This window comes from Paroedura picta, chromosome 1, assembly GCF_049243985.1.
Source record: "Paroedura picta isolate Pp20150507F chromosome 1, Ppicta_v3.0, whole genome shotgun sequence".
Lineage (NCBI taxonomy): Eukaryota > Metazoa > Chordata > Lepidosauria > Squamata > Gekkonidae > Paroedura > Paroedura picta.
The window spans coordinates 106,625,108-106,644,742 of NC_135369.1; the positions used below are offsets into that span (position 1 = coordinate 106,625,108).

General features: G+C 40.7%; 1 protein-coding gene across 7 annotated transcripts in view; it reads left to right on the forward strand.

Annotated features, from left to right (window-relative positions):
* NHSL1 (NHS like 1) overlaps positions 1 to 19,635 on the forward strand; it is a 194,951-nt gene extending 175,316 nt beyond the window's left edge. For 5 of the 7 annotated variants that reach the window (XM_077351415.1, XM_077351425.1, XM_077351465.1 and 2 more), the window contains exons 5-8: positions 2,000 to 2,131; positions 9,458 to 12,763; positions 13,378 to 13,507; positions 17,527 to 19,635. In XM_077351415.1, coding sequence (XP_077207530.1) covers positions 2,000 to 2,131; positions 9,458 to 12,763; positions 13,378 to 13,507; positions 17,527 to 18,172 — 4,214 coding nt within the window. In that variant the 3' untranslated portion in view covers positions 18,173 to 19,635. The remainder of the gene's footprint in view (positions 1 to 1,999; positions 2,132 to 9,457; positions 12,764 to 13,377; positions 13,508 to 17,526) is intronic. The other 2 variants (XM_077351433.1, XM_077351449.1) reach the window with 1 other exon arrangement.

The following is a 19,635-nucleotide window of genomic DNA, read 5'->3' on the forward strand; positions in this document are numbered from 1 at the left end:
TGACACACATTTGGTGCAGTGTACAGATCTTGCAGCTAATTCTGTGTGCACAGTATGGCTGTGTCCACCCTCCCTCCCAAAGCCTGTACCATGTGGCTTATAGCTACTTTGGAAAATCAGAGGCATTTCAGAACCTTTTGTAATGCTAGGTGGAAGGACTGCTGTTTAAAGAAAAGAAAAATCAGTCCCCCGGGAAATGCCTAATGGAACATGCCATATGTTCTGAATCCTTATAATGCATAAGAACTTGCCACACTTCCCTCTGATCTCAGCTGCTATAGAGTTGCAAAACTCTCACTCACCGAGGAAAAATACATTTCGGGCTCTAATATTATGAATGGAAAAACAGTTCCTTTGCACATGGCAACTGAGGCTAGAACTGCTGCATTTAGTCCCTGTTCTTTTGTTCTGGAGGAGCCAACATGCTACATATATCGTGTAGTATGTACTGTGCAGCTCTTTTGAATTCAGCTGTTTCTCTCATCTTCCTTATGTCATGTGCCTTGATGAAGTTTCCTGATCCAGGAAGGTGTATGACATGAACAACAATTTCTTCCTAAAGTCACTTTTCAGTGGAAAAATAACTTGGCTATGAAATGCTCTTGCAAATAAAATTCTTTCTGCTTCAAAAACTGGACATTCTTCCTTTTCACAATAATTTTCTCTGCCTTAATATATAACTATAATTCTGCCTAAGTACATGTATATGTTAACTGCCTTGTGGATCTGAGGAGCATCTGAGGAATGTAAAGGGGGGGGGTGTTTTCACTAATTTATCAGGTATCTCCAAAGGCAAGTTACAAATATTTTAAATAAATAAAAATGGCCAAGTTATTAATTGACTGAAAAAGTGAATTTGTAAAAAGCTATTCAACTTATACTTATGCTGCTGGGTACAGTTATGATACAGCACACAGTCAGCTATAAGGCTTTCTTCATTGTAGTGCATACAATTTCCTTTTGTTGAAATACATTTGAGTTCAGTTAATTTAGACAATGCAGTATCTACCAATGACAACTTGCCATTGTATTAAGCAAAGCTGAGGTTACATTTGTCAAACTAATTTGGTCTTGCTGTGGTTTGCACAGGGAATTATTTACCTTAAAAATTAAATAATAATAATAATAATAATAATAATAATACCTTAATGACGATAGAATTTTGGAATGATCTTAACAAGCAATTTAGAGTAAGCCTTTTTGGAAAGAGTTTAACTGCAGTGATAAAGCTGCCTAAAACAAAAATTCTTGTTTTAAATAGAATAGATTTCAGAGTTACAGAAAGAACATTTTTTCTTTAAAAACCTCCTCTAACATTGAGTGCAACCCTGAAATTCTTCACATATCACTCTTATTATAGGTACTTACATAAACTCTGTATTTGCCTCCTATTACCACCCTAGGCCTGAATTTGCTACAACCTACAATTCTTTCACCACATACACTTCCCTAGAATGGGTGACTGAAGTCATTTCTTCATAGTCTTAGTCATTAAGACCATAGCCCTTTACATAGTAGAAAATGGCATTTATTTAGATTAATCTTTTAGATCAACATGCTTTGTATTGCAGCTTATGAAGAACATAAAATCATACAATGAGCATATTAACAAGTATTTGACTTCCCATTCAGTACATACTACCTAGGTTGATATATATCTACAAATAAAAGCTTTTGTGTGCTATTTGCAGTAACAACGCTCACTGTCCCTCTCTTGATCCATCATACAACATCAATCTGACACCAAGGCTTAAAGCTTGCTAATGTGATTAAATCAGTGAAAAATCTTATATACTGAAACAGAAGTCTTCATGGGACAGATAGTCCTTTCTGTTCCTGAGCCTTAAAGGGGACAATGTGCTGTATTCACTCTGTAAAACTTAGCTAACATCATATATTAATGCCTTTTCTTCATTTCTACAATAAGCAAGTGGAAGAAAGTGCATGATGTCAGCGTGCTTGAAAGTAATGGTGCTTTGCTTGTTCTACTGTACATCAGGGGAGAATTTTGACCGCCAAGCCAGCATACGGAGGTCTCTAATTTACACAGACACTGTGGTAAGGCGGCCGAAGAAAGTGAAAAGGAGAAAGACTATTACAGGAGTCCCAGACAACATCCAAAGAGAGCTAGGTATGGCTCATCAGAACTGTGTTCCATTATGATTAATAGTAATTAGTGCCTACCATGACTGGAAATATTTCCCTGTGCTCATGAAGCCAGTACAGTCTGATAGCCTGTTAAAAGGTTCAAATAAATGTATGCCTAATCACAAAGAAAGTTAGACCTGATTAAATAATAACCTGATCACTTTACCCACTTGTAAATTAAAGATTCTGATGGACGGATTTCACTGAATCCATAAAAACCTATTGTTTTAAAAACTATGTCCTAAAACAACAGATATCTGTAAAGACGTTTTTCAGATGTTACATTTTCTTTATATGGATTTAAAGCCTGTCTCAGGATTTATTTTTCAATGTACCAGGCTCATTTCTGCAGTTCCCACTTGTAATCTAGGAGATGCCTGTAAGTACATTTTGCTGCCAGAATTTTTTTAATGTATTCCTCAAGAGTAAAATGGATGTTTAATTTACATCATTTGATAGTACTATTGCTATAGAGTTTATAGTCTAGACTGATTAAAAATTGATGTTTGAAGCACACCCCAGTTTTATTAATTGTTCAGCGTTTCACACAAGTTTTTTTTTACATCGATAAACGATGTTGTAGGTGTGCATGGTGTATACCCAGTTTCTGGGTATGTATACCCACTATGGGATGGTGTACACCCAGTGTCTTATATTAGTGTAAGAGTACTAATGTCCAAACTGGTTTCCTAGAACTGATAATCCCTGTTGTCAGTTTCTCTATCACTCATCAACATCCCAGAAGTTATTATAGATCTTTGCTCTCCCTAATAATTCTATAAAGCTTAGCTCATCCAAGTACATTATACTTGTTTGTATACAATATATGCCTGGGAATTGTTGTTATACAAAACTGGTTCCAGTGAAAGTCAGAAGCTGTAGGCTATGGTGTTGCCTGGATTATTTGGTAGAATTGTTGGTGAGGTTTATAGAGTGATTGTACTGTTTTTTGTCTTATTTTTGTCATAAAGATGTTACTAAAAAGGGCATACTGGTATAGGTTTCCATTCAATTTTCTTCATAACATTTAGAAAGCCTGTCACATTCCCTGCCTTATATTTTATAACTGGTTGTTGATGACAGGGAAACATTGGTAATGCTTCTACACAGAACTGTACTTTTTGACAGAGTTTCTGTGTAGAGTAACACATGCAACAAAACTAATTTTGTTTTTAGTATGAAAACGGCATTTCCCCTTATTAGAGCCTTTAAATGGACTTCTACATAAAAACAATTATAATTGTTAAAGTAATTTAATGCCATTATGGTATAGGAAGTATCAGAGATTGTTTTTTCATAGTCCCTTTTTGGTCAATACAGTTTGTTGTATTTCAGATACAACAAATCTTAGTGGAACCAAATCTCAGTTTCAGAAAATGAAGATCTAACTGTAAATAAACCCAACCTAGATATTTTCAGGAGTGATTAGTTGCTTAGTGAGTAGTGAAGCAACTGTGGCCAGTTTAAACATCATAGGACTATATGGTTGCATGCTGGTGTATGGATGTGGCCTATCCTTTCTCATTTCTTGGGTCAATTTTTTCATACTTGCTACAGTTCTTTATCACAATGGATTGTAGCCATTTATAACTACCTGCCAGTGTAATTCCTGATTCCTGCCACATTCCCCTTCCCCCTTTTGGTCCTTGGAAGACTGGAGCCCCAAGACCCACATTGACAAAAAAAAAATCTGTCTGTGAATTGCAAGGAAGATGGAGAATGAGGCAAAAATCACTGCTTCCTCAATTCATTGGTCCATTCCGCACAACTTTAATATAGCACTAGTATTACATTTTGTTTTCGCCACTAAAACTACATTCTGCATGACGTCATGAGCAATCTGCAACACTCCTGCAACACTAGCTCCAAAATCGCTTCGTTGTAGCGATTTCCGGGGAATCCAGAAAAGTGGATTCACCCTCAGAAAATCGCTACACTCTTGCCAACAACCTGCAACACTTGCGAAAAAGACCTGTGTGTTCTCAATGTAGCGGTTGCAACAAAGTCCCTCCCCCTGGCTCTTTCCTCCGAACTTCCAGCAAAGCGATCGCCATATTTTTTTCCTTGGAGCGGGGAAAGCAACGAACCAGCGAGGCTGATTCACCCAGCAAGGCTTCTCCGGCTACAGTCCCTCCACAGAAGTGCTTTAAAGCTCCCCTAAGTCCCCAAGCACAACACAGCCCTCTGTTTGCCAGTTCCCTTTAATTTTGGCCAAAAATCGCGACCGTGCGGGGGGGGGATTTTTTTTTTCACTCGGGGAAGCGTAGTAACGATGACTCGCCAGCTCACACATCAGCTAGATGGGTCTCTACGTTGCGAGGAATCAAGGCATATTTGTTGCAACGTGTGTGATTTTTTTTTTAACTGCTTAAAGGGAAAGGGGCTTTTCGGGAGCATGATAACAACCGCCCATTGGCTGTTCCGTTTGATTGATGGCCAGGGGTGGGAACAAGCACAGAAAAAAATCGCTTCCTTTCTAGCGATTCCTGCGAGACCGGAAACCTGTGGGGAACTAATGAAATGCTACTGTATTCCACTACAAATGAAGGTATGTGGAACGCCGAGATTCCACTATTTAAAATAGCGTTCCCGCTTTGTGAAACCAATTGACAACATTGGTCCTTGTGCAGAATGGCCCATTGAGTTAAGTACGTTCTGCTGGCAATTAGTGGTATTACAATCCTGTTTATTGAGGGGGTGAGTTCTTTCATGGATCACATTCAGTGAAGATTTGCTTGCTATGCTGTTTAATCTGGACGAGTTTTTGGAACATAGGAAAACATTCAGGGATTAATTAGCTTTTCAGAGTGAAACAATCTTGAGAACTTAAGGTTACTAAAATCATTGGGTTGAATCCAATGTCTGCTGATTGCCCTTCCCCTCCCTACTCCCTACTCCCAGGAACTGCAATTTGTGGAGTTCAGTGAGCTGCAATGATATGGAAGAGATAGGAATTCTGTCACTGGAAAACATAGTCCAGCCCATGATTATAATTTTGCAGAGGTTTTGAGGTTAGAAGAACTGCATGTGGGAAAGGCAGGATCCCACCTCAGTGGAGCTGTGGAGCTCTACAGACAAGCAACTAAGGAAATCTCTTTATAATGGCAGTATATCTTCAAGGTGACCTCAGGGATTCAAGCTCATTTTGTCTAGTTTGGTCCTTAGAGAACCATTTCTCAGTGCCTGGATCATGTTTTATGCTCCAACTTCCTTAGGCTGTCCATCAAACATCATTTGGAAAGGGATTCAATCAAGTGAGGAGCCTGATGGTGCAGAAGTAATTTCAGTTGCAAAAGTTGATCTAAACAGGTTTTAGTTATGAAATCTGACCTGACTGGATTATGCAGTTGTCTCCATTTAGTAGCATGACAGTTTCTTGAGTATTTTGACTTTAAGGGGCTATATATAGAGAGAGGGAAGGTGCAAGCCGTAAGTGTAGCTACAACCACGTAATGCTGTTTCTGAGTAATGTAGGGTAACATTAGGATGGCTACCAGTCCTAGTTATAAAGAGCCTGGGTAAGGTCTGATGTCGCAGCAATAGCAGGGCTGGATATTTTTGCCTTCTAAGCACTCTCTGAGGAGCGCTGTAGCTCTACAGATAAGCAGCCAAGTAAATCATGTACTTTAACTTTCCTAATATAATTTGATATCTAACCTTTCAATTGTGCAATCCAAGGTCAAAACATAATATATTTTAAATCTGGTTAATACCTAAATATTAGTAGATCATAATAAGTTTACAAATGCCCAGGTATGCATTTTTTGTTTTGCATTATGCTACATAATTTTAAAGTCCACTGTGTCAAGTCTCTCTGAGGAAAGCCGAGTAAAACATTTTAAAATCAACAAATACATTTAAATATATTTCTGAACAATTAAATGTCTGTTAAATTAAAAAACTGGTAGTTATAAATTGCAAACTGACTAATGTTGCCAGCTGAGAAATAATTTGAATTCCTTCAGGGTCTATTTAGGACAGGGGTAGTCAAACTGCGGCCCTCCAGATGTCCATGGACTACAATTCCCATGAGCCCCTGCCAGCAAAAGCAAAAGCTGGCAGGGGCTCATGGGAATTGTAGTCCATGGACATCTGGAGGGCTACAGTTTGACTACCCCTGCTTTAGGACACTATAACACTTCTAGATTTGAGCTACAGCAGTGGTGAGTCACTTAACCATTGCATTTACAGATTGTCATTAGTTATGCAAGCTTTTTTGTAATTAAAGGGTTTTGATATTTGACATATGATCCATAGGGGCTTGTGATATTTAGAATTGGCATGTGAATACTACAGTTGTGTAGATTCATCTTTGAAGGACAGAGATAGGCTTGTAGCAGATTTTCAAGCAGATTTATGTTGTCCCTGCATTTGGATTCAAACCAAAAAGACATTGTGCCAGTTGGCCAAATTCACACTTCAAAAGATATAATTTCAAGCATTTCCATATTAGTGTATATTCAATTGGAGTTTATTGCTATTAATGAAGCTCTACTCTTTTGATTGATCAGGCTGCTTTGAGCAGGAAAGGAGCATGTAGTTTTCTAGTTGAATCTGTTGTAGGTGAAAAATGCGAAAACATTTCTGGCTACATTGATGTTTTTGGTAAAACCTCATTGACATGTGTGATCAGGATTTAAGTTTATGCTCTACAGAAAACCCCAAAACAATTGCCATAGAAGGAGGCACAATACAGTAAGGTGGTGACTTGCTTTTTAACATTTGGTAGGGTGAAAACAAGTTAACCTTTTATAAACTGCTTTGTTTTTAACATTTCCATAATCATCCATGTTCTTCCATGGTACTGAACTGTATGCCAAGGAAAACGACAAACGGGCTGTAGCTTTAGCTGCTGTTAAAATTTATGGGAAGAATGCCCTTAGTTTCACAGTCCAGTTGCACTGAACAATTAAGAGAAATGAAATCCCCTGGCCAAGGCCGCCTTATCTGACATGCCATAAAAACACTTCAAGTGCAGCTTCTAAGCAGGCACTTCTAAACTGCTGCATTTTCCTTGGCAATGACTTGCAACACTTTAGATAGCAAACTTTTCCCATTTCCCTTTCTATGCCGTTACAATAGATTTTGAACAGAAAAAGAAAAGCTTCTTGGTAATGTTATTTTAATGTAACAGCCCATAAGTATGCCAGTTCCAAACAGACTGTAAAGCTAAGTGTTTCTCAGAGCATGTTCCAAAGAACCCTGGGATGCCTTGTAAACTTTTTAGGGGATCCTCAGTAAAATTAATAATGATCAGCAAGCTTTCTTAAAAGGAAATTGTGGCCCACCACTGTTGCTCTTCCACAGTGGCATGATGCCACAGGAAATGTGGGAATTCCACTGCACATGTGGCCTACACATGTTGACATTGAGGCACAACAAATCAGTCCAGCATTTCATGCACCCAGTAATGTGCTACAGACCTCCTGTAGTACACAGGAATTCCCACAGCAGAAACATCAGCAGCAGTCAACTCATTGCTGAAAAAACTGCCTGAAAGCAGGAAATTTTAAATTTATTTATTTATTTATTTATTTATTTATTATATTTGTATACCACCGTCCCCGAAGGCTCAGGGTGGTTCACATAAAACAGAACAGAAACAATACTGATTTCAATGTGCCTTATGGAAGGCCCAGCCTAATCCAATCTTGGAAGCAAACAGGGAATACCAGTCATGATGCAGAGGCAGGCAATGGCAAATGACCTCTGAACATCTCTTGCCTTGACAGCACTTTCCACTATCACCATTTCATTAACCTGATGACATAGCTTAGATCAGTGGTCCGCAACCTTTGTTAGGCTGCGGCCGCTGCGCCGGGGTGCGGGGAGAGGGTGACCCAGGGCCCCGTGCGTGCGCGGCAGCCCCGGCGCAAACGCGCATGCGCGGACTTGCCATGTGTGCGTGTTTGCGCCCCCGCTGGACGCAAACGCGCACACACGGCAAGTCTGCGTGTGCGCGTTTGTGCCGCTGGCATGCCGGCGGCCGCGGCTCCCTCTCCCCGCCCCTCCAGGCTGCAGGGAAATCGGCCGCCGAAGCAGCCGATTAGCTTGCGGCCCGGCAAGCTTCTCTTCCCGCCCCCTCCCAAAGCAAGAAGCTTGCCGGGCCGCAAGCTGATCGACCGCTTCGGCGGCCGATTTGCTCGCAGCCTGGCGAGCTTCTCGCTGTGGGGGGGCAGGAAGAGGGAGCCATGGCCCAGCACCGAGGCCTTCGCGGCCCGGCACCGGGCTGCGGACCGGGGGTTGGGGACCACTGGTTTAGATCATTGATATAATTCTCTCGTAATTTGAGTTGCCTGCCACGCTCAAGTTAATTAAATTCTGTGGCCAAATTCATGCCAAAAGGTTTGTGTCCAGTGTCCTTATTTAGGTGGTAAGTATCCCCTTGCAATGCAAAAGCCATTGTTTAGGGAGCAGAATCTGTGCCAAAAGGAGAGCAATTATCATTGCTATTTTTGTTCATCAGAGATATGTTGCATCTTCAGCTCCCATTTCATACCAAGTTGTGCATAAAAGAGATTGTAGCTCTGTCATTTCACACATACACTAGTTTGTAATGTCACAACCTTTCTATTCTGGTGATAATTTTATAGGGCTCCCATGAGAATGGATATTCCATACAACTAAATATACTCAGAGAAAAACGTAATTATGGTAGTTCCTGCTTGATTGAGTACTATTCATAGTCTGTATTCAGACTTCATGAACAAACTATGATAATAGGCATGAATACAGTTGGCAACATGTCCCATCTCCCTTCCTGCAAAAATAATTTATATTTTCCATTCTGATTTTAGGTTAAACAGTTTTAATAGACTTTATATATGGGCTTCATTTTTCCTTCTTTAGCATAGCACAGGCTCGCAAATCTACATTGTAAATCTCAAGTAGAGATAATTATAAGCATATAAAAAGAGTTTTCATGGAATCTCATGGTGCTGATGAGTAGAAAGTATTTCCTTAGTCATGAAGTCATGACCGGGTTTGAAAAGAAGATTGATTGATATACTGCTTTGGAAATTCTTATTTTGGATTTTCTTCTTTTGTCATCTAGGAATGAGAGACACAGTGTACACATATAGGTGTACAATGTCAAAGTTACTCCAGTCTAAGCCACTTGTTGTCAATGAAGAAGCTGCATAGAATTTCATTCGCTTATTACTTTATTACAAACTTTGTAGGGCAACAAATTTAATATGACCAATTATATATTTTTGTTTAGAAAAAATACCACATAGAGCCAGTTTTAAAGGAGGTGAAATACAGTATATATATAATAATTGTGTGTGTTTTTTTTTAACTTCAACAGTTGGCACTGTTCAAAATGACTTCCGTAGCCATTCCTTGTGTGTCCCAGATCACTATTCCACCCTAGGAAGACTTGACAGTTGTCATTCTGCCATGCTGAGGTCTGAGACCAAGGACTCTAGTTGTCAGACAGAGGAAGTCAAAGTGGTGCCCCCTTCAGTGAGGCGAATACGTGCACAAAAAGGACAAGGAATTGCCGCCCAGATGTCTCAGTTGTCTAGCTCCTCTGGAAATATGTCTGTGATGAGTGATTCCGCAGGGGTTGTATTTGCTTCTCGGCTTAACAGTGACCTGGGTTTTCACAGTCTACCTCGTTCGGGAGCAAGGGTTTCCTTGCATGTACTGGAACGGAGGCATAGCATCTCCAAGTCAACAGAAGGTGGAACTATGTCACACCAGATCAGCAGATTGCAAGTGGATGATAGTGCTGTTCCCATGAGGAACAGCAGTAAGGCAGGAATGCTTCCAAGGCCAAAATCGCAAGAGGTAAAGTGTTTTAAGAGTGACCTGGAAGAAAACTCAGCAGACATGATCTCTGGATATGTTACGCACTCAGCCCATGTCATACCAAATGCTGCCCTCCCAGCCTCTTCAGAGGTGACTGCTATTCATATTACACCAAGCGCTCAATCACTGGATAATAGAATCAACAACTCATCTTCATATACAACACCAAGAGACACTCTTACTGCCAACTGCATGGTAAGCACAAATGATCAACACTATTCTTCTCATTGCTGGAACACGACCAGCTCTAAACAGAACTCACTGTCCCTGGACACTATCTCATTGAATCCTTTGATGGTGCTTGCTCTAGGAGATTCAGCCATGGCACTTAGTGGTGCAGAAACTATGGAGAATGGGTCCCAAAACAGGAATAATCTCAGTCCAAGTCATTCTCAAAGCAGTGATATTAGGAGTGAATCGAGTTACTCAGTGGATGAAGCACAGGGCATAGGACAGGGAAGCATAAAGCACTGTGAATTCACACCTGCAGGAAACCAAGAGGTAACCTTACACAAGACAAATTGTGCCACTCCTGGATGTACCACACCGGTGAGCACTATGAGTACAAACAGCCTTGAACAAGTCTCAGCCAAAGAAGATGCAAGCTCTTTGTATTCAGTGGACCACGATGGTTATTACACTTCCATGCATATGGACTCAGGTCTGAAGTCTGGTAAAATTTGCATTCATAATAATAATGGCTTTGGAAACCCCAGGCATAGTGTTGTTAATGTGTTTGATGGCACTGAAAAGAGATCGCTGGGAGACTTGTCAAATTGCAGTGACAAATCCCTCTCACGGAGCATATCTTTAAGAAAAGCAAAGAAACCACCTCTGCCACCCTCCAGAACGGACTCTCTCAGAAGGATCCCCAAGAAGAAGAATCTGTCCAGTGGACAAGTTCTGGATGACAAGCTAATTGCTAGCCTCCAGCAGTCCCTGCAACTGAACCTTAAGTGTAAAAACGGTGGCTCCCCATCTCAAAGCCCCTGCAGTGATTATGAGGACCCGTGGGTGCTGCGCTCTCGTAGCCAGAGCTCTGTGAGTGCCAGCAGCAGTGTGATGTCTGCCACAGGCCTGAACATGTACTCCATCTGTGCAGTCACACCTTCCCAGAGTGAGACAAGCAGCATCAAGTCCGAGTATGCTGATCAATGGGGCTACTATAGTGATGGCCCTGGGATACAGGATGACCGGTTAAGATCTCTTGCAGTTCATTCCACGCCCAAGCTGAATGATTATAGTATCAACCGCCTCAATGATGGATCACGTGTTTCTCTGCCACAAGTGCCCAGTGGGATGGCCAAACCGAAGAGCACTTCTCCTGAAAAGTCTCATAGAGTTACATCACCATCTAGTGGTTATTCCAGCCAATCCAATACACCCACAGCACTTACACCTGTGCCTGTTGTTTTAAAGTCTTTGTCAACAGGAAATGGGAAGCCCAGGGTGAAACCTAAAGTGCCTGAAAGAAAGTCATCCCTGTTGTCTTCTGTTTCAGTGTCTTCCTCTTCCACATCCCTTTCTTCCAATACTTCTATTGAAGGGAATATGAGTATAAAGAAATCAGACCCTGCGTTTTCTTTCCCTCTGATTACTCCTTCTCCAATAATGTCTCCAGATTCTGCTGACCATCTTCTTCCTCCCCCTCCTCCCCCCTTAACAGAGGTCATGGATTCATCTCACCGATCAGCATCTCCCAATTTCCCACCACCTCCACCAGAAACAATTATGCATGTGACTTTTTCTCAGAGTGATCCATGGTTTCATTTTTTGCCTCAAGACGAATCAGTCAATGACTCCTCTCCCTTATCACCCCCCATTCCTCCTCCCCTTCCTTCCTCAGTTCCTCCTCCAGCACCACCTCTGGACCCAAAACTTGCAAAAGGTGCTTATAAGAACATACTTTTCAAGAACTGTAGCCCAGAAGGTACTTCTTGTAGCAGAAGGACACAGCCATTCAGTAAAGAAGATTCTGCTAAGCCTACAATGCCTCTAGTAACCACTGAAGCACTGCAAATGGTACAACTGCGGTCTGTGAAGAAAGCTGTGGTGCTAGAGGTTGGCCAGCCATCCGGAACTACTTCTGAAACCAATCCTCAGGAAAAAATGACTGAAGTTTTTTCAGCACGCTCACCTTTAAAACCATGTGACCCAGTAGAACACAACAACAGTCAGGATAAAGGTGAGGTGAAAATCCATGGTGCTTCTGACAAGAGCTTTGTTTACATACCTGGCCAGGGATCAGTTAGCAACACCGCTGAACTTTCCTGTGGCAAAATGACTGGAAGTGAAGCCAGTGTAGCTCAGTCCTTTGCCAGTGATGTCTTACCAGCCAGTGTTGAAGAAGCATTATTACAGCAGGAAGGTTCTCACTCAGATCGTGAACGTTTGCCACTTCAGGGGCAGCCTCAGGTTTTATTGCCAAACAAGAAGCCACCACCTGTTTCTAAGAAGCCCAAACTGTTCCTGATTGTACCACCCCCACAGCCCGATGTTACTGCAGAAAAAATAGCTGAAGTGGGAGAAACAGTCAGAAGCACTCCAAGTCTGCCTATAAGGGATGCTGCAGTTGCCCAGTTCATCCAGGCTAAAGATTATCTCACAGATGGACTGTGCTCCTACAAAATGGACTCTGGCAACCTGGGTCCAGAAGGAGGAGCTGCAGAGGAAGCCAATGTCTCATCACTGCAGCCAAAGCAGGAGGAGCTGTCTGGCTTGTGTGAAGGAAGCAGTTCTGACAGAAATGGAGATAGCTTCACTAGAACAGATGAACAGCCATCTCCAGGGGATGAAAGTGGTAAGCCTGTTTTTCCTTTTGTTCCCCTACTTCTCTTAAGTGGAAAGGGGGGGGGGGGTGAAGTGAGGAGGATGGGTGTAGTGTTGATTTCATTTTGGATTTCTAAATGCAAAGACTCTTTCCTTGGGGAAACCACAGAACTAGATGTAGTTATGTATGGAGAATCTCTGTTGCCATCTCTCTTTAAAATGAAGATTACCTGTCAAGATCCAGTCTTCTATATGCCTGTTCTAAAAATATTGATGTATTTGTAGCTTTTGAACTGATCCAGTAATCATGGATTTTTTTAAAACACACTTCAATGGGAGTTTCTTGTTCCCAGGAAACAAACTCAAGCCTTTGAGAAGACTGCAAGTACCAGAAACAATTGTGGCCACTACCTCTGCATTTACTTATGAGATAGCCCTGTTTAACCCAGTGGACTAGACTTCTGAGTAAACATGCATAGAATTCCACTGTTTAGGTATTTTTGTAAGTGAAAAGATGAGTTTTTTTTTTTTTAAAAGGAAGCGCTGTATATTTCTTTTCCTCTGCCAGCCACTGAATTGGGATTACTCTCTTTTTTGGATGCTGGGCAGCTTACACTCTGCATGCTTTTCCCACTTCCTTTGCAGCTGAAGTGTTTGACTCCGATGCAGCCAACAGCTTTTTCCTGCAGAGCCTCAGTTATGGGGAAGGCAGTGATACTGTGGCAGTGCCAGCTAGACCAAGAACAACCGAGGATCTTTTTGCAGCCATTCACAGGTATTTCTTAAGCAGTCATGGGTGTGTTGCTTCATATGTCCTGTCCCCTATTCTAATTAATAAAAACCTCCCCAAATATACAATGATTAAAACTATTCTTTAAAAATTTAGATGCCGATGACATGTATTTGTAGTTAGCGTGTGCCACAGAACAACTTTTACAGACTTTGCTGGCAGTGAATTAGGTTTGGTAAGACTGCCAGCCTTTGTCCCATTGGAAATGCCTGGTGAACCCCTGGGGTATATTGTGCTATTTGCTCTTGGTCTTCTTGATGTAATATATACTGTTGCTTTCTCTGTGTATCTCTGTTTTGTTTTCATTCTCTCTGCCCTCCATGCCTTTTTACTCTTCTTCGCTGATTATATGATGCAGTTTGGGACAGAGGCTCAACGCTAATGCTTCATGGCAAGCGTGGCTTAAACTGGCAAGTAAACACGATCTGTCAGTCATATGGCAAAACATATGACAGTAGCTGGATTATAATTTGTCATAATCCAGAGGAGGATGGGCTATTTTGTGGCACGCTAGTTTGTGGACTGAAAAGTGCAATACAGACACATGTATCCATATCCCTCTATTTATTTATTTATTCATTCATTCATTTATTTATTTTAAAAAACCCTCAAAACCAAGGATGGGGCGCATACTTAATCCCCAAGTGGTACAAGGACATGATAGTACATTCCTACACCAGAGTGCACAGATCTGACCTCACCATTGACTAGGTTACTACTTTGGGCAGCAGACCAAGAGAGCAAGAAAAAGGAAATGTAGGAGATGGGGTCGCATGATGAAGAACAAGACAATGCCATGAAGGAATTCTCTCTGCTGTTGAGATGAATCCCCTCTCCCTTTTCCTGCTGCTCCTTTCTCAGTGTGCACAGAGAGAGGCGGAGGCTGCAGGGAACTTTTGCTCTTTATATAATGTGCATCAACAGCAGGTCCTGGCAAAAAAGCAAAATGAAAAGGCAGCTGTATCGAGGTCATGACTGAGAAAGTTTGTGCCCCAACCTCAGCTATGAGGGAGCTTTTCCTGAAAGGAAGAAAACTTAATTTAAGTACTTGAGTGGTTTTTGGCATTATAAGAGGTAATGTGCAGCACTGGCTCCATCTTGTGGTCACTCCATGGCCTGTATTGAACAGATGCTTCTGAAGAGGAATGGAAGCTCTTTGCCTGAACAGGCTGGCTCTCAACTGAGTTAATTTGCACAGGCAACAACTGCATCCTGGTTATTCAGAGGTTTTCCTGTTCTGTTTACTTTTCAACAAAAACAGAGTTTTAAATCATGTCCTGTTTATGTTTTGTAGTATTAAATGTTACAAAAGAGGAAATCTTAGTACTGCCACTGCTTGTGGCAAGCAGTTATGCATTTCAGAATAATATATTCTGTGCTTCCCTGCAAATTCTGCATATTTGTATAAACCACATATAGATTCAACATATTATGCGGGGATCCAAAGAGCTTTTTAGCTGGCCCTGTGCTTGAGAAAATTAACCGTAATTAGTTTCTTTTGAAACTGAGGAGTTTTTTTAGAAGAAGACTGGGGGTCTGCCATTTAAAGGGAGAGAAATCAATATCCCTCTGGGCATGCCCAGGGCCTTGGCTATTCTAAGGTCACTAATTGGGATTGATAGTATTTACAATGCCATCCCTCCTGATACCTTCCCAGTCTTCTTTGTTGAAAGGGCAAGTGCTCGTATAAACAGCCAACAGCCAGTTGTTACATGAAGCTGTCCAACACTGGATCAGACCAAGCTCTGTCTACTCAGGTTTGCAGTGGTTCTCCAGAGTATCAGGCAGAGATCTTTCACATCACCTCCTACCTGGTCCTTTTAACTGGAGGTCCTGGGGAGGTTTTTCCACTGAGCCACAGCTCCACCCCAACTGGAAAACATTATCTGGAATTAGGTTACATCCTGTGATTATTAGCTGATTTATACTTTAATATTTTGCTTTTCCTGATGTTGTGACACATTAAAAACTCTCTCTGTACTTATCATGGGAGAATTCCTATTATAGCTGGAAGGAGGTGGTGTGGAGCAGGCTGGTATGGCCATAATAAAGACAAGTGTTCTCAAGTGCTTTTTTTTTAGCCCGTCGACTAATGGATACCCTTTATGATTTTTTACATGCAGAATTGTCTGTATTGCACATTTTTAAAAAGTAATGTGTGTATTTTGTGTTAAATTGTATATATAAGGTTACTGAGAATGCAATTTTACTTTTGTTGCAATATCCACATTGTTAGTAAATGCAGTATTGACTTACAAAGACTGGCATAATTTAGCCTCTTCTGCACATATTTATTTGTTTCTATTTTCCCACTCCCAAATATCTAGCCTGTTCTGACTTTTAAATAGTATCTCATATCAACAGACACATTTATCTCTCTCTCTGTCTCTCTCTCTTCCTGAGCTGAAATGAATAAAACCTACATTTAAAAAATTCAACTAGCTCTTAACATTATGCATGTGTTGAAAATGTATATTAGTGGAAACTGATATAGTCTGTAACCATTTTGCAGAAGCAGTTATTTTGAAGTTTTCTATGGGGAAACATGTTCACATACAGTTAGTGTAAATGCAATACAATCCGATCCTGCTGCCCTCTAAGAAATTACTCTGGGAGGTAGTATGCCCCTTGTCTTTACTGTATGGAATAGGTTAAAAGTGAATGGGAAACTATGGTATTTATTTCATCACAACCCTCTCTGTCAACACAGATTTTAAAATCCCTGTTATTTCAGAAGCAGATCAAGAAGGCTGGTGATAGGAAACCAAATAATATGCAGTTTGTTGAGTCCAAGAACAGAGGCTCAGAAGTCACCAGGCTCTCACATACCCTCTTCTCATCATGTGCCTCTCAGACTAAAGACTTCCTTGTTTGTAACAAACTGTAATTTGTTGTGATACCCATGCCAGATGAAACGATGAATTACAATTTGTTTCTTGTTTATGATGTGGGGTTTTACAGTTTAATTCTGCCTTGTCAGCAAGAAAGAAGTCACAATTTGATAAAGGAAATAGTTTTGATTCATTACAAATCAGAAAGTCTACAGTGCAAGGGGAGGAGGGGAAAGACAGGTTCCTAGAGTCCTGAAGCTCATTGTTGGCTAAACAAGCTATGGAGTTGGCTTTTGCATGTACCTACTAGTGTTCAAACAAATACAGTAAAGCACTGTTCACTCATTACTTCCTCCCTTGGAGAGGAAGGGACAGCCAAGAAGTAGGCCAGACCTCAAGGTTACGCTGGGTTTAGTTTTCTCCTTGAAAAGTGATGTTTTAATAGACATTCTGTTTGTTACAGACAGAAAAGCAAAGTATACTACACTTCTTTGCTTAGATGTAGCTTCATGTAACACTTGATTGGTGTTGACTAGGGTATTTTACCCTATTTAGATAATCACTCATCTTTTTTTTCTGTGTCTAACCTGTAAGCTGTGTGGTTTCCCTCTTATGTGGTTGATTAGCTGTTTTAAGTGCTATATCTTTCCCTCTTTGCAAGTCAATTAGCTGTTTTTAAATAAATCTATATGCAGATTACTATGTGATACAGTACATTTCTTATGTTGTTAGCTTCCCACAGAGCATATGAATTTAATTTAGATTTCATTCTTTTAAATTTGGAACTTTGGACACCGTGACAAATATAATTAGCATATATCCTCTAGGTTATGTTCATTTACAAAGGCTACCATGTTACAAACATGTTTCATTAAGAAAATATGATTTAGCAAGATTCAAACATTTTCTTCATGACAAAATGCCCTCAGTCAATTTGGATATCATGACAGGATTCGTTGAGTTCTCTACAAGTAGAATAAAAATAAATGTTTTAGACTTCCCTTATCACAATTCCTTTTTTCTAGAATATTTTCTATTAAAATTTGTGTAATTGCTTTTATTTGTTTTTTGGCTTCTTATTCCGTTATATAGAACAGCAGTACCTTTCTTGTGAAACACTAATAACTGTTTTTCTGGTTCTCTCTCTTATCTTCTCGTGCATGAAAATTACAGATCCAAAAGGAAAGTCCTTGGCCGCAAAGACTCTGATGATGACCGTGCTCGAAATCATTCTCCCTCACCCCCAGTTACACCCACTGGCACTTCCCCTAATCTGGCTTCCCTCAAGCAGGCAGGCTCAATTCAGAGAAATATCCGGAAGAGTACCACCAGCAATGACAATTTCAAAGCACTGTTGCTTAAAAAAGGAAGTCGATCAGATACCAGCTCTCGCATGTCAGCTGCAGAGATGCTAAAGAATACAGACCCACGATTTCAAAGAGCCAAGGTAGATTCTCCTTGGGATCTTTCTGAAAATAACATGAACTGTTCTCCTACCAAGAGTAGACGGGCCCAGGAAGAGTGGGCCAAGAGTGAAGGACTCATGCCAAGGAGTTTATCTTTTTCTAGCACCAGGTATAGCCGATCTCGAACCCCACCATCTGCCTCCAGCAGCAAGTACAATGTCCGAAACCGGATCCAGAGTAGCCCCATGACTGTTATCAGTGAAGGAGACATGGAGGCAGCTGAGTCTTCAGAGAGCAGGACTCATAGAACTTCAGAGGGGTTCCTTGATGTGTTTAATGTTGATGAAATTGACATTAATGAAGAGGCTCACTCCAGTGAAAAAAACACAACTTACCCAGCTTTAATAACCTAACCGAGAACACCAGATCCTTAAGGATGTCTGTATGCCCACCAGCCGAAAAAATAATTCAGTGAGGATTAGGAAATAAGGCACTGCGACTTTAGACTTTCAAAAGGTATATGAAATAAGCCAGGCCTAGGAGAGAGCCTAAATCATTGCCATGTACTTTGCCAAGCATTTAATATGTGCTCATCTATGGCAGCTGCAGCACCAATCTCTCTGTGGCTTGGCAGGCTGGAGCTTGTGATATAATTTAACCAGCAGACTTCGTCATTAAAGCCTTAAAAAATCCTCTTGTGAGACAGTTGTTCTCTGATCCTGGGTTGTATGTGACTTTTTTGGGGGGAAGGGTGTAAACAATTAGAGTAAGTCTGCAGATGGGAAGCTTCCATGGTACAGGGTGGCAGTAGCTGTTAAAGTGTTCTATTTATGAAATTTAGTAATCTCTCTTGAGCAGGGATTGATAGAATGAAATATGCGGCCTATTAGGTTAGCCAGGCTGGCATTATCTTCACAGGTGCTTCTGGTGTGGGCTCCTCTAGGCTTGACCACGTCACCAACAGCATCACTGACCCAGCCATCCACATTCCAAATGGATTCAGTATTGTAACAACCCAACAAGCACTGTTGTAATAAGAGAACTGACTGCTGTGCAGCCACATTTAGTCGTGGGTCTACAGAAGGCCATGTTCCTGGATGAATTTATTTGAACAGAAACCGAGATGTTCTTTAGGAGAATTAAAATCATTGCTGATTTATAAGGAAGGTGTAGTTACATTCAGGGGTGGGTAGGGATAATCAAACATAGCCATACATTTCTAGATCTGAAAAGCAAGCTAATGCTGGAAAACTTACACTAAGTACACTAATCATTTGTTTGTCAAAACAGAGATTTTTTCAATAACCTAGCACTTGAAATATTGAATGCTTGCTAACTTTTGGTTACCAAAGAGTACTTTACAATTATTTTTTTCCTGTTGGGGTGTTGATTCGGCATTTTCTTGATTGGGTAGGGGGTATCCTAACAATTTAGCAGGGCTTGCTAAATATTGTTGTGTATTTCACCAATGATACTTTTAAAAATCTTTTAATTTTTTTCTTACTTGTAAAAGAAAACTTATAACTGAAAAAATGAGCTGGCAATTTTGACCAACAGTTTTTAAATGCCTTTAGTTTTTGAAAAGGAACTTTACATAATCTGACAGGTTGTGCAGTTTTTATAATGTTTGTACATAATGGAAGTTCTGAAGATAACTTTTGTCCCCCACCCACTCCTAATGTTGGAATTTTTACATTTTTAGACTTCAAGAAGGAAAAAATGTACTATGTAGATAATTTATTTTAATGAAAAATGTGTTTCTCCTTTTCTCCATCTCTGTATTTGTTAGTAATGTAAATTTCAGGGGCCTTCATTCAACTCAAGGGGATGCTGACAGTGCTGTGATTCTGCATCAATAAACAAGGTCGCCATTTAC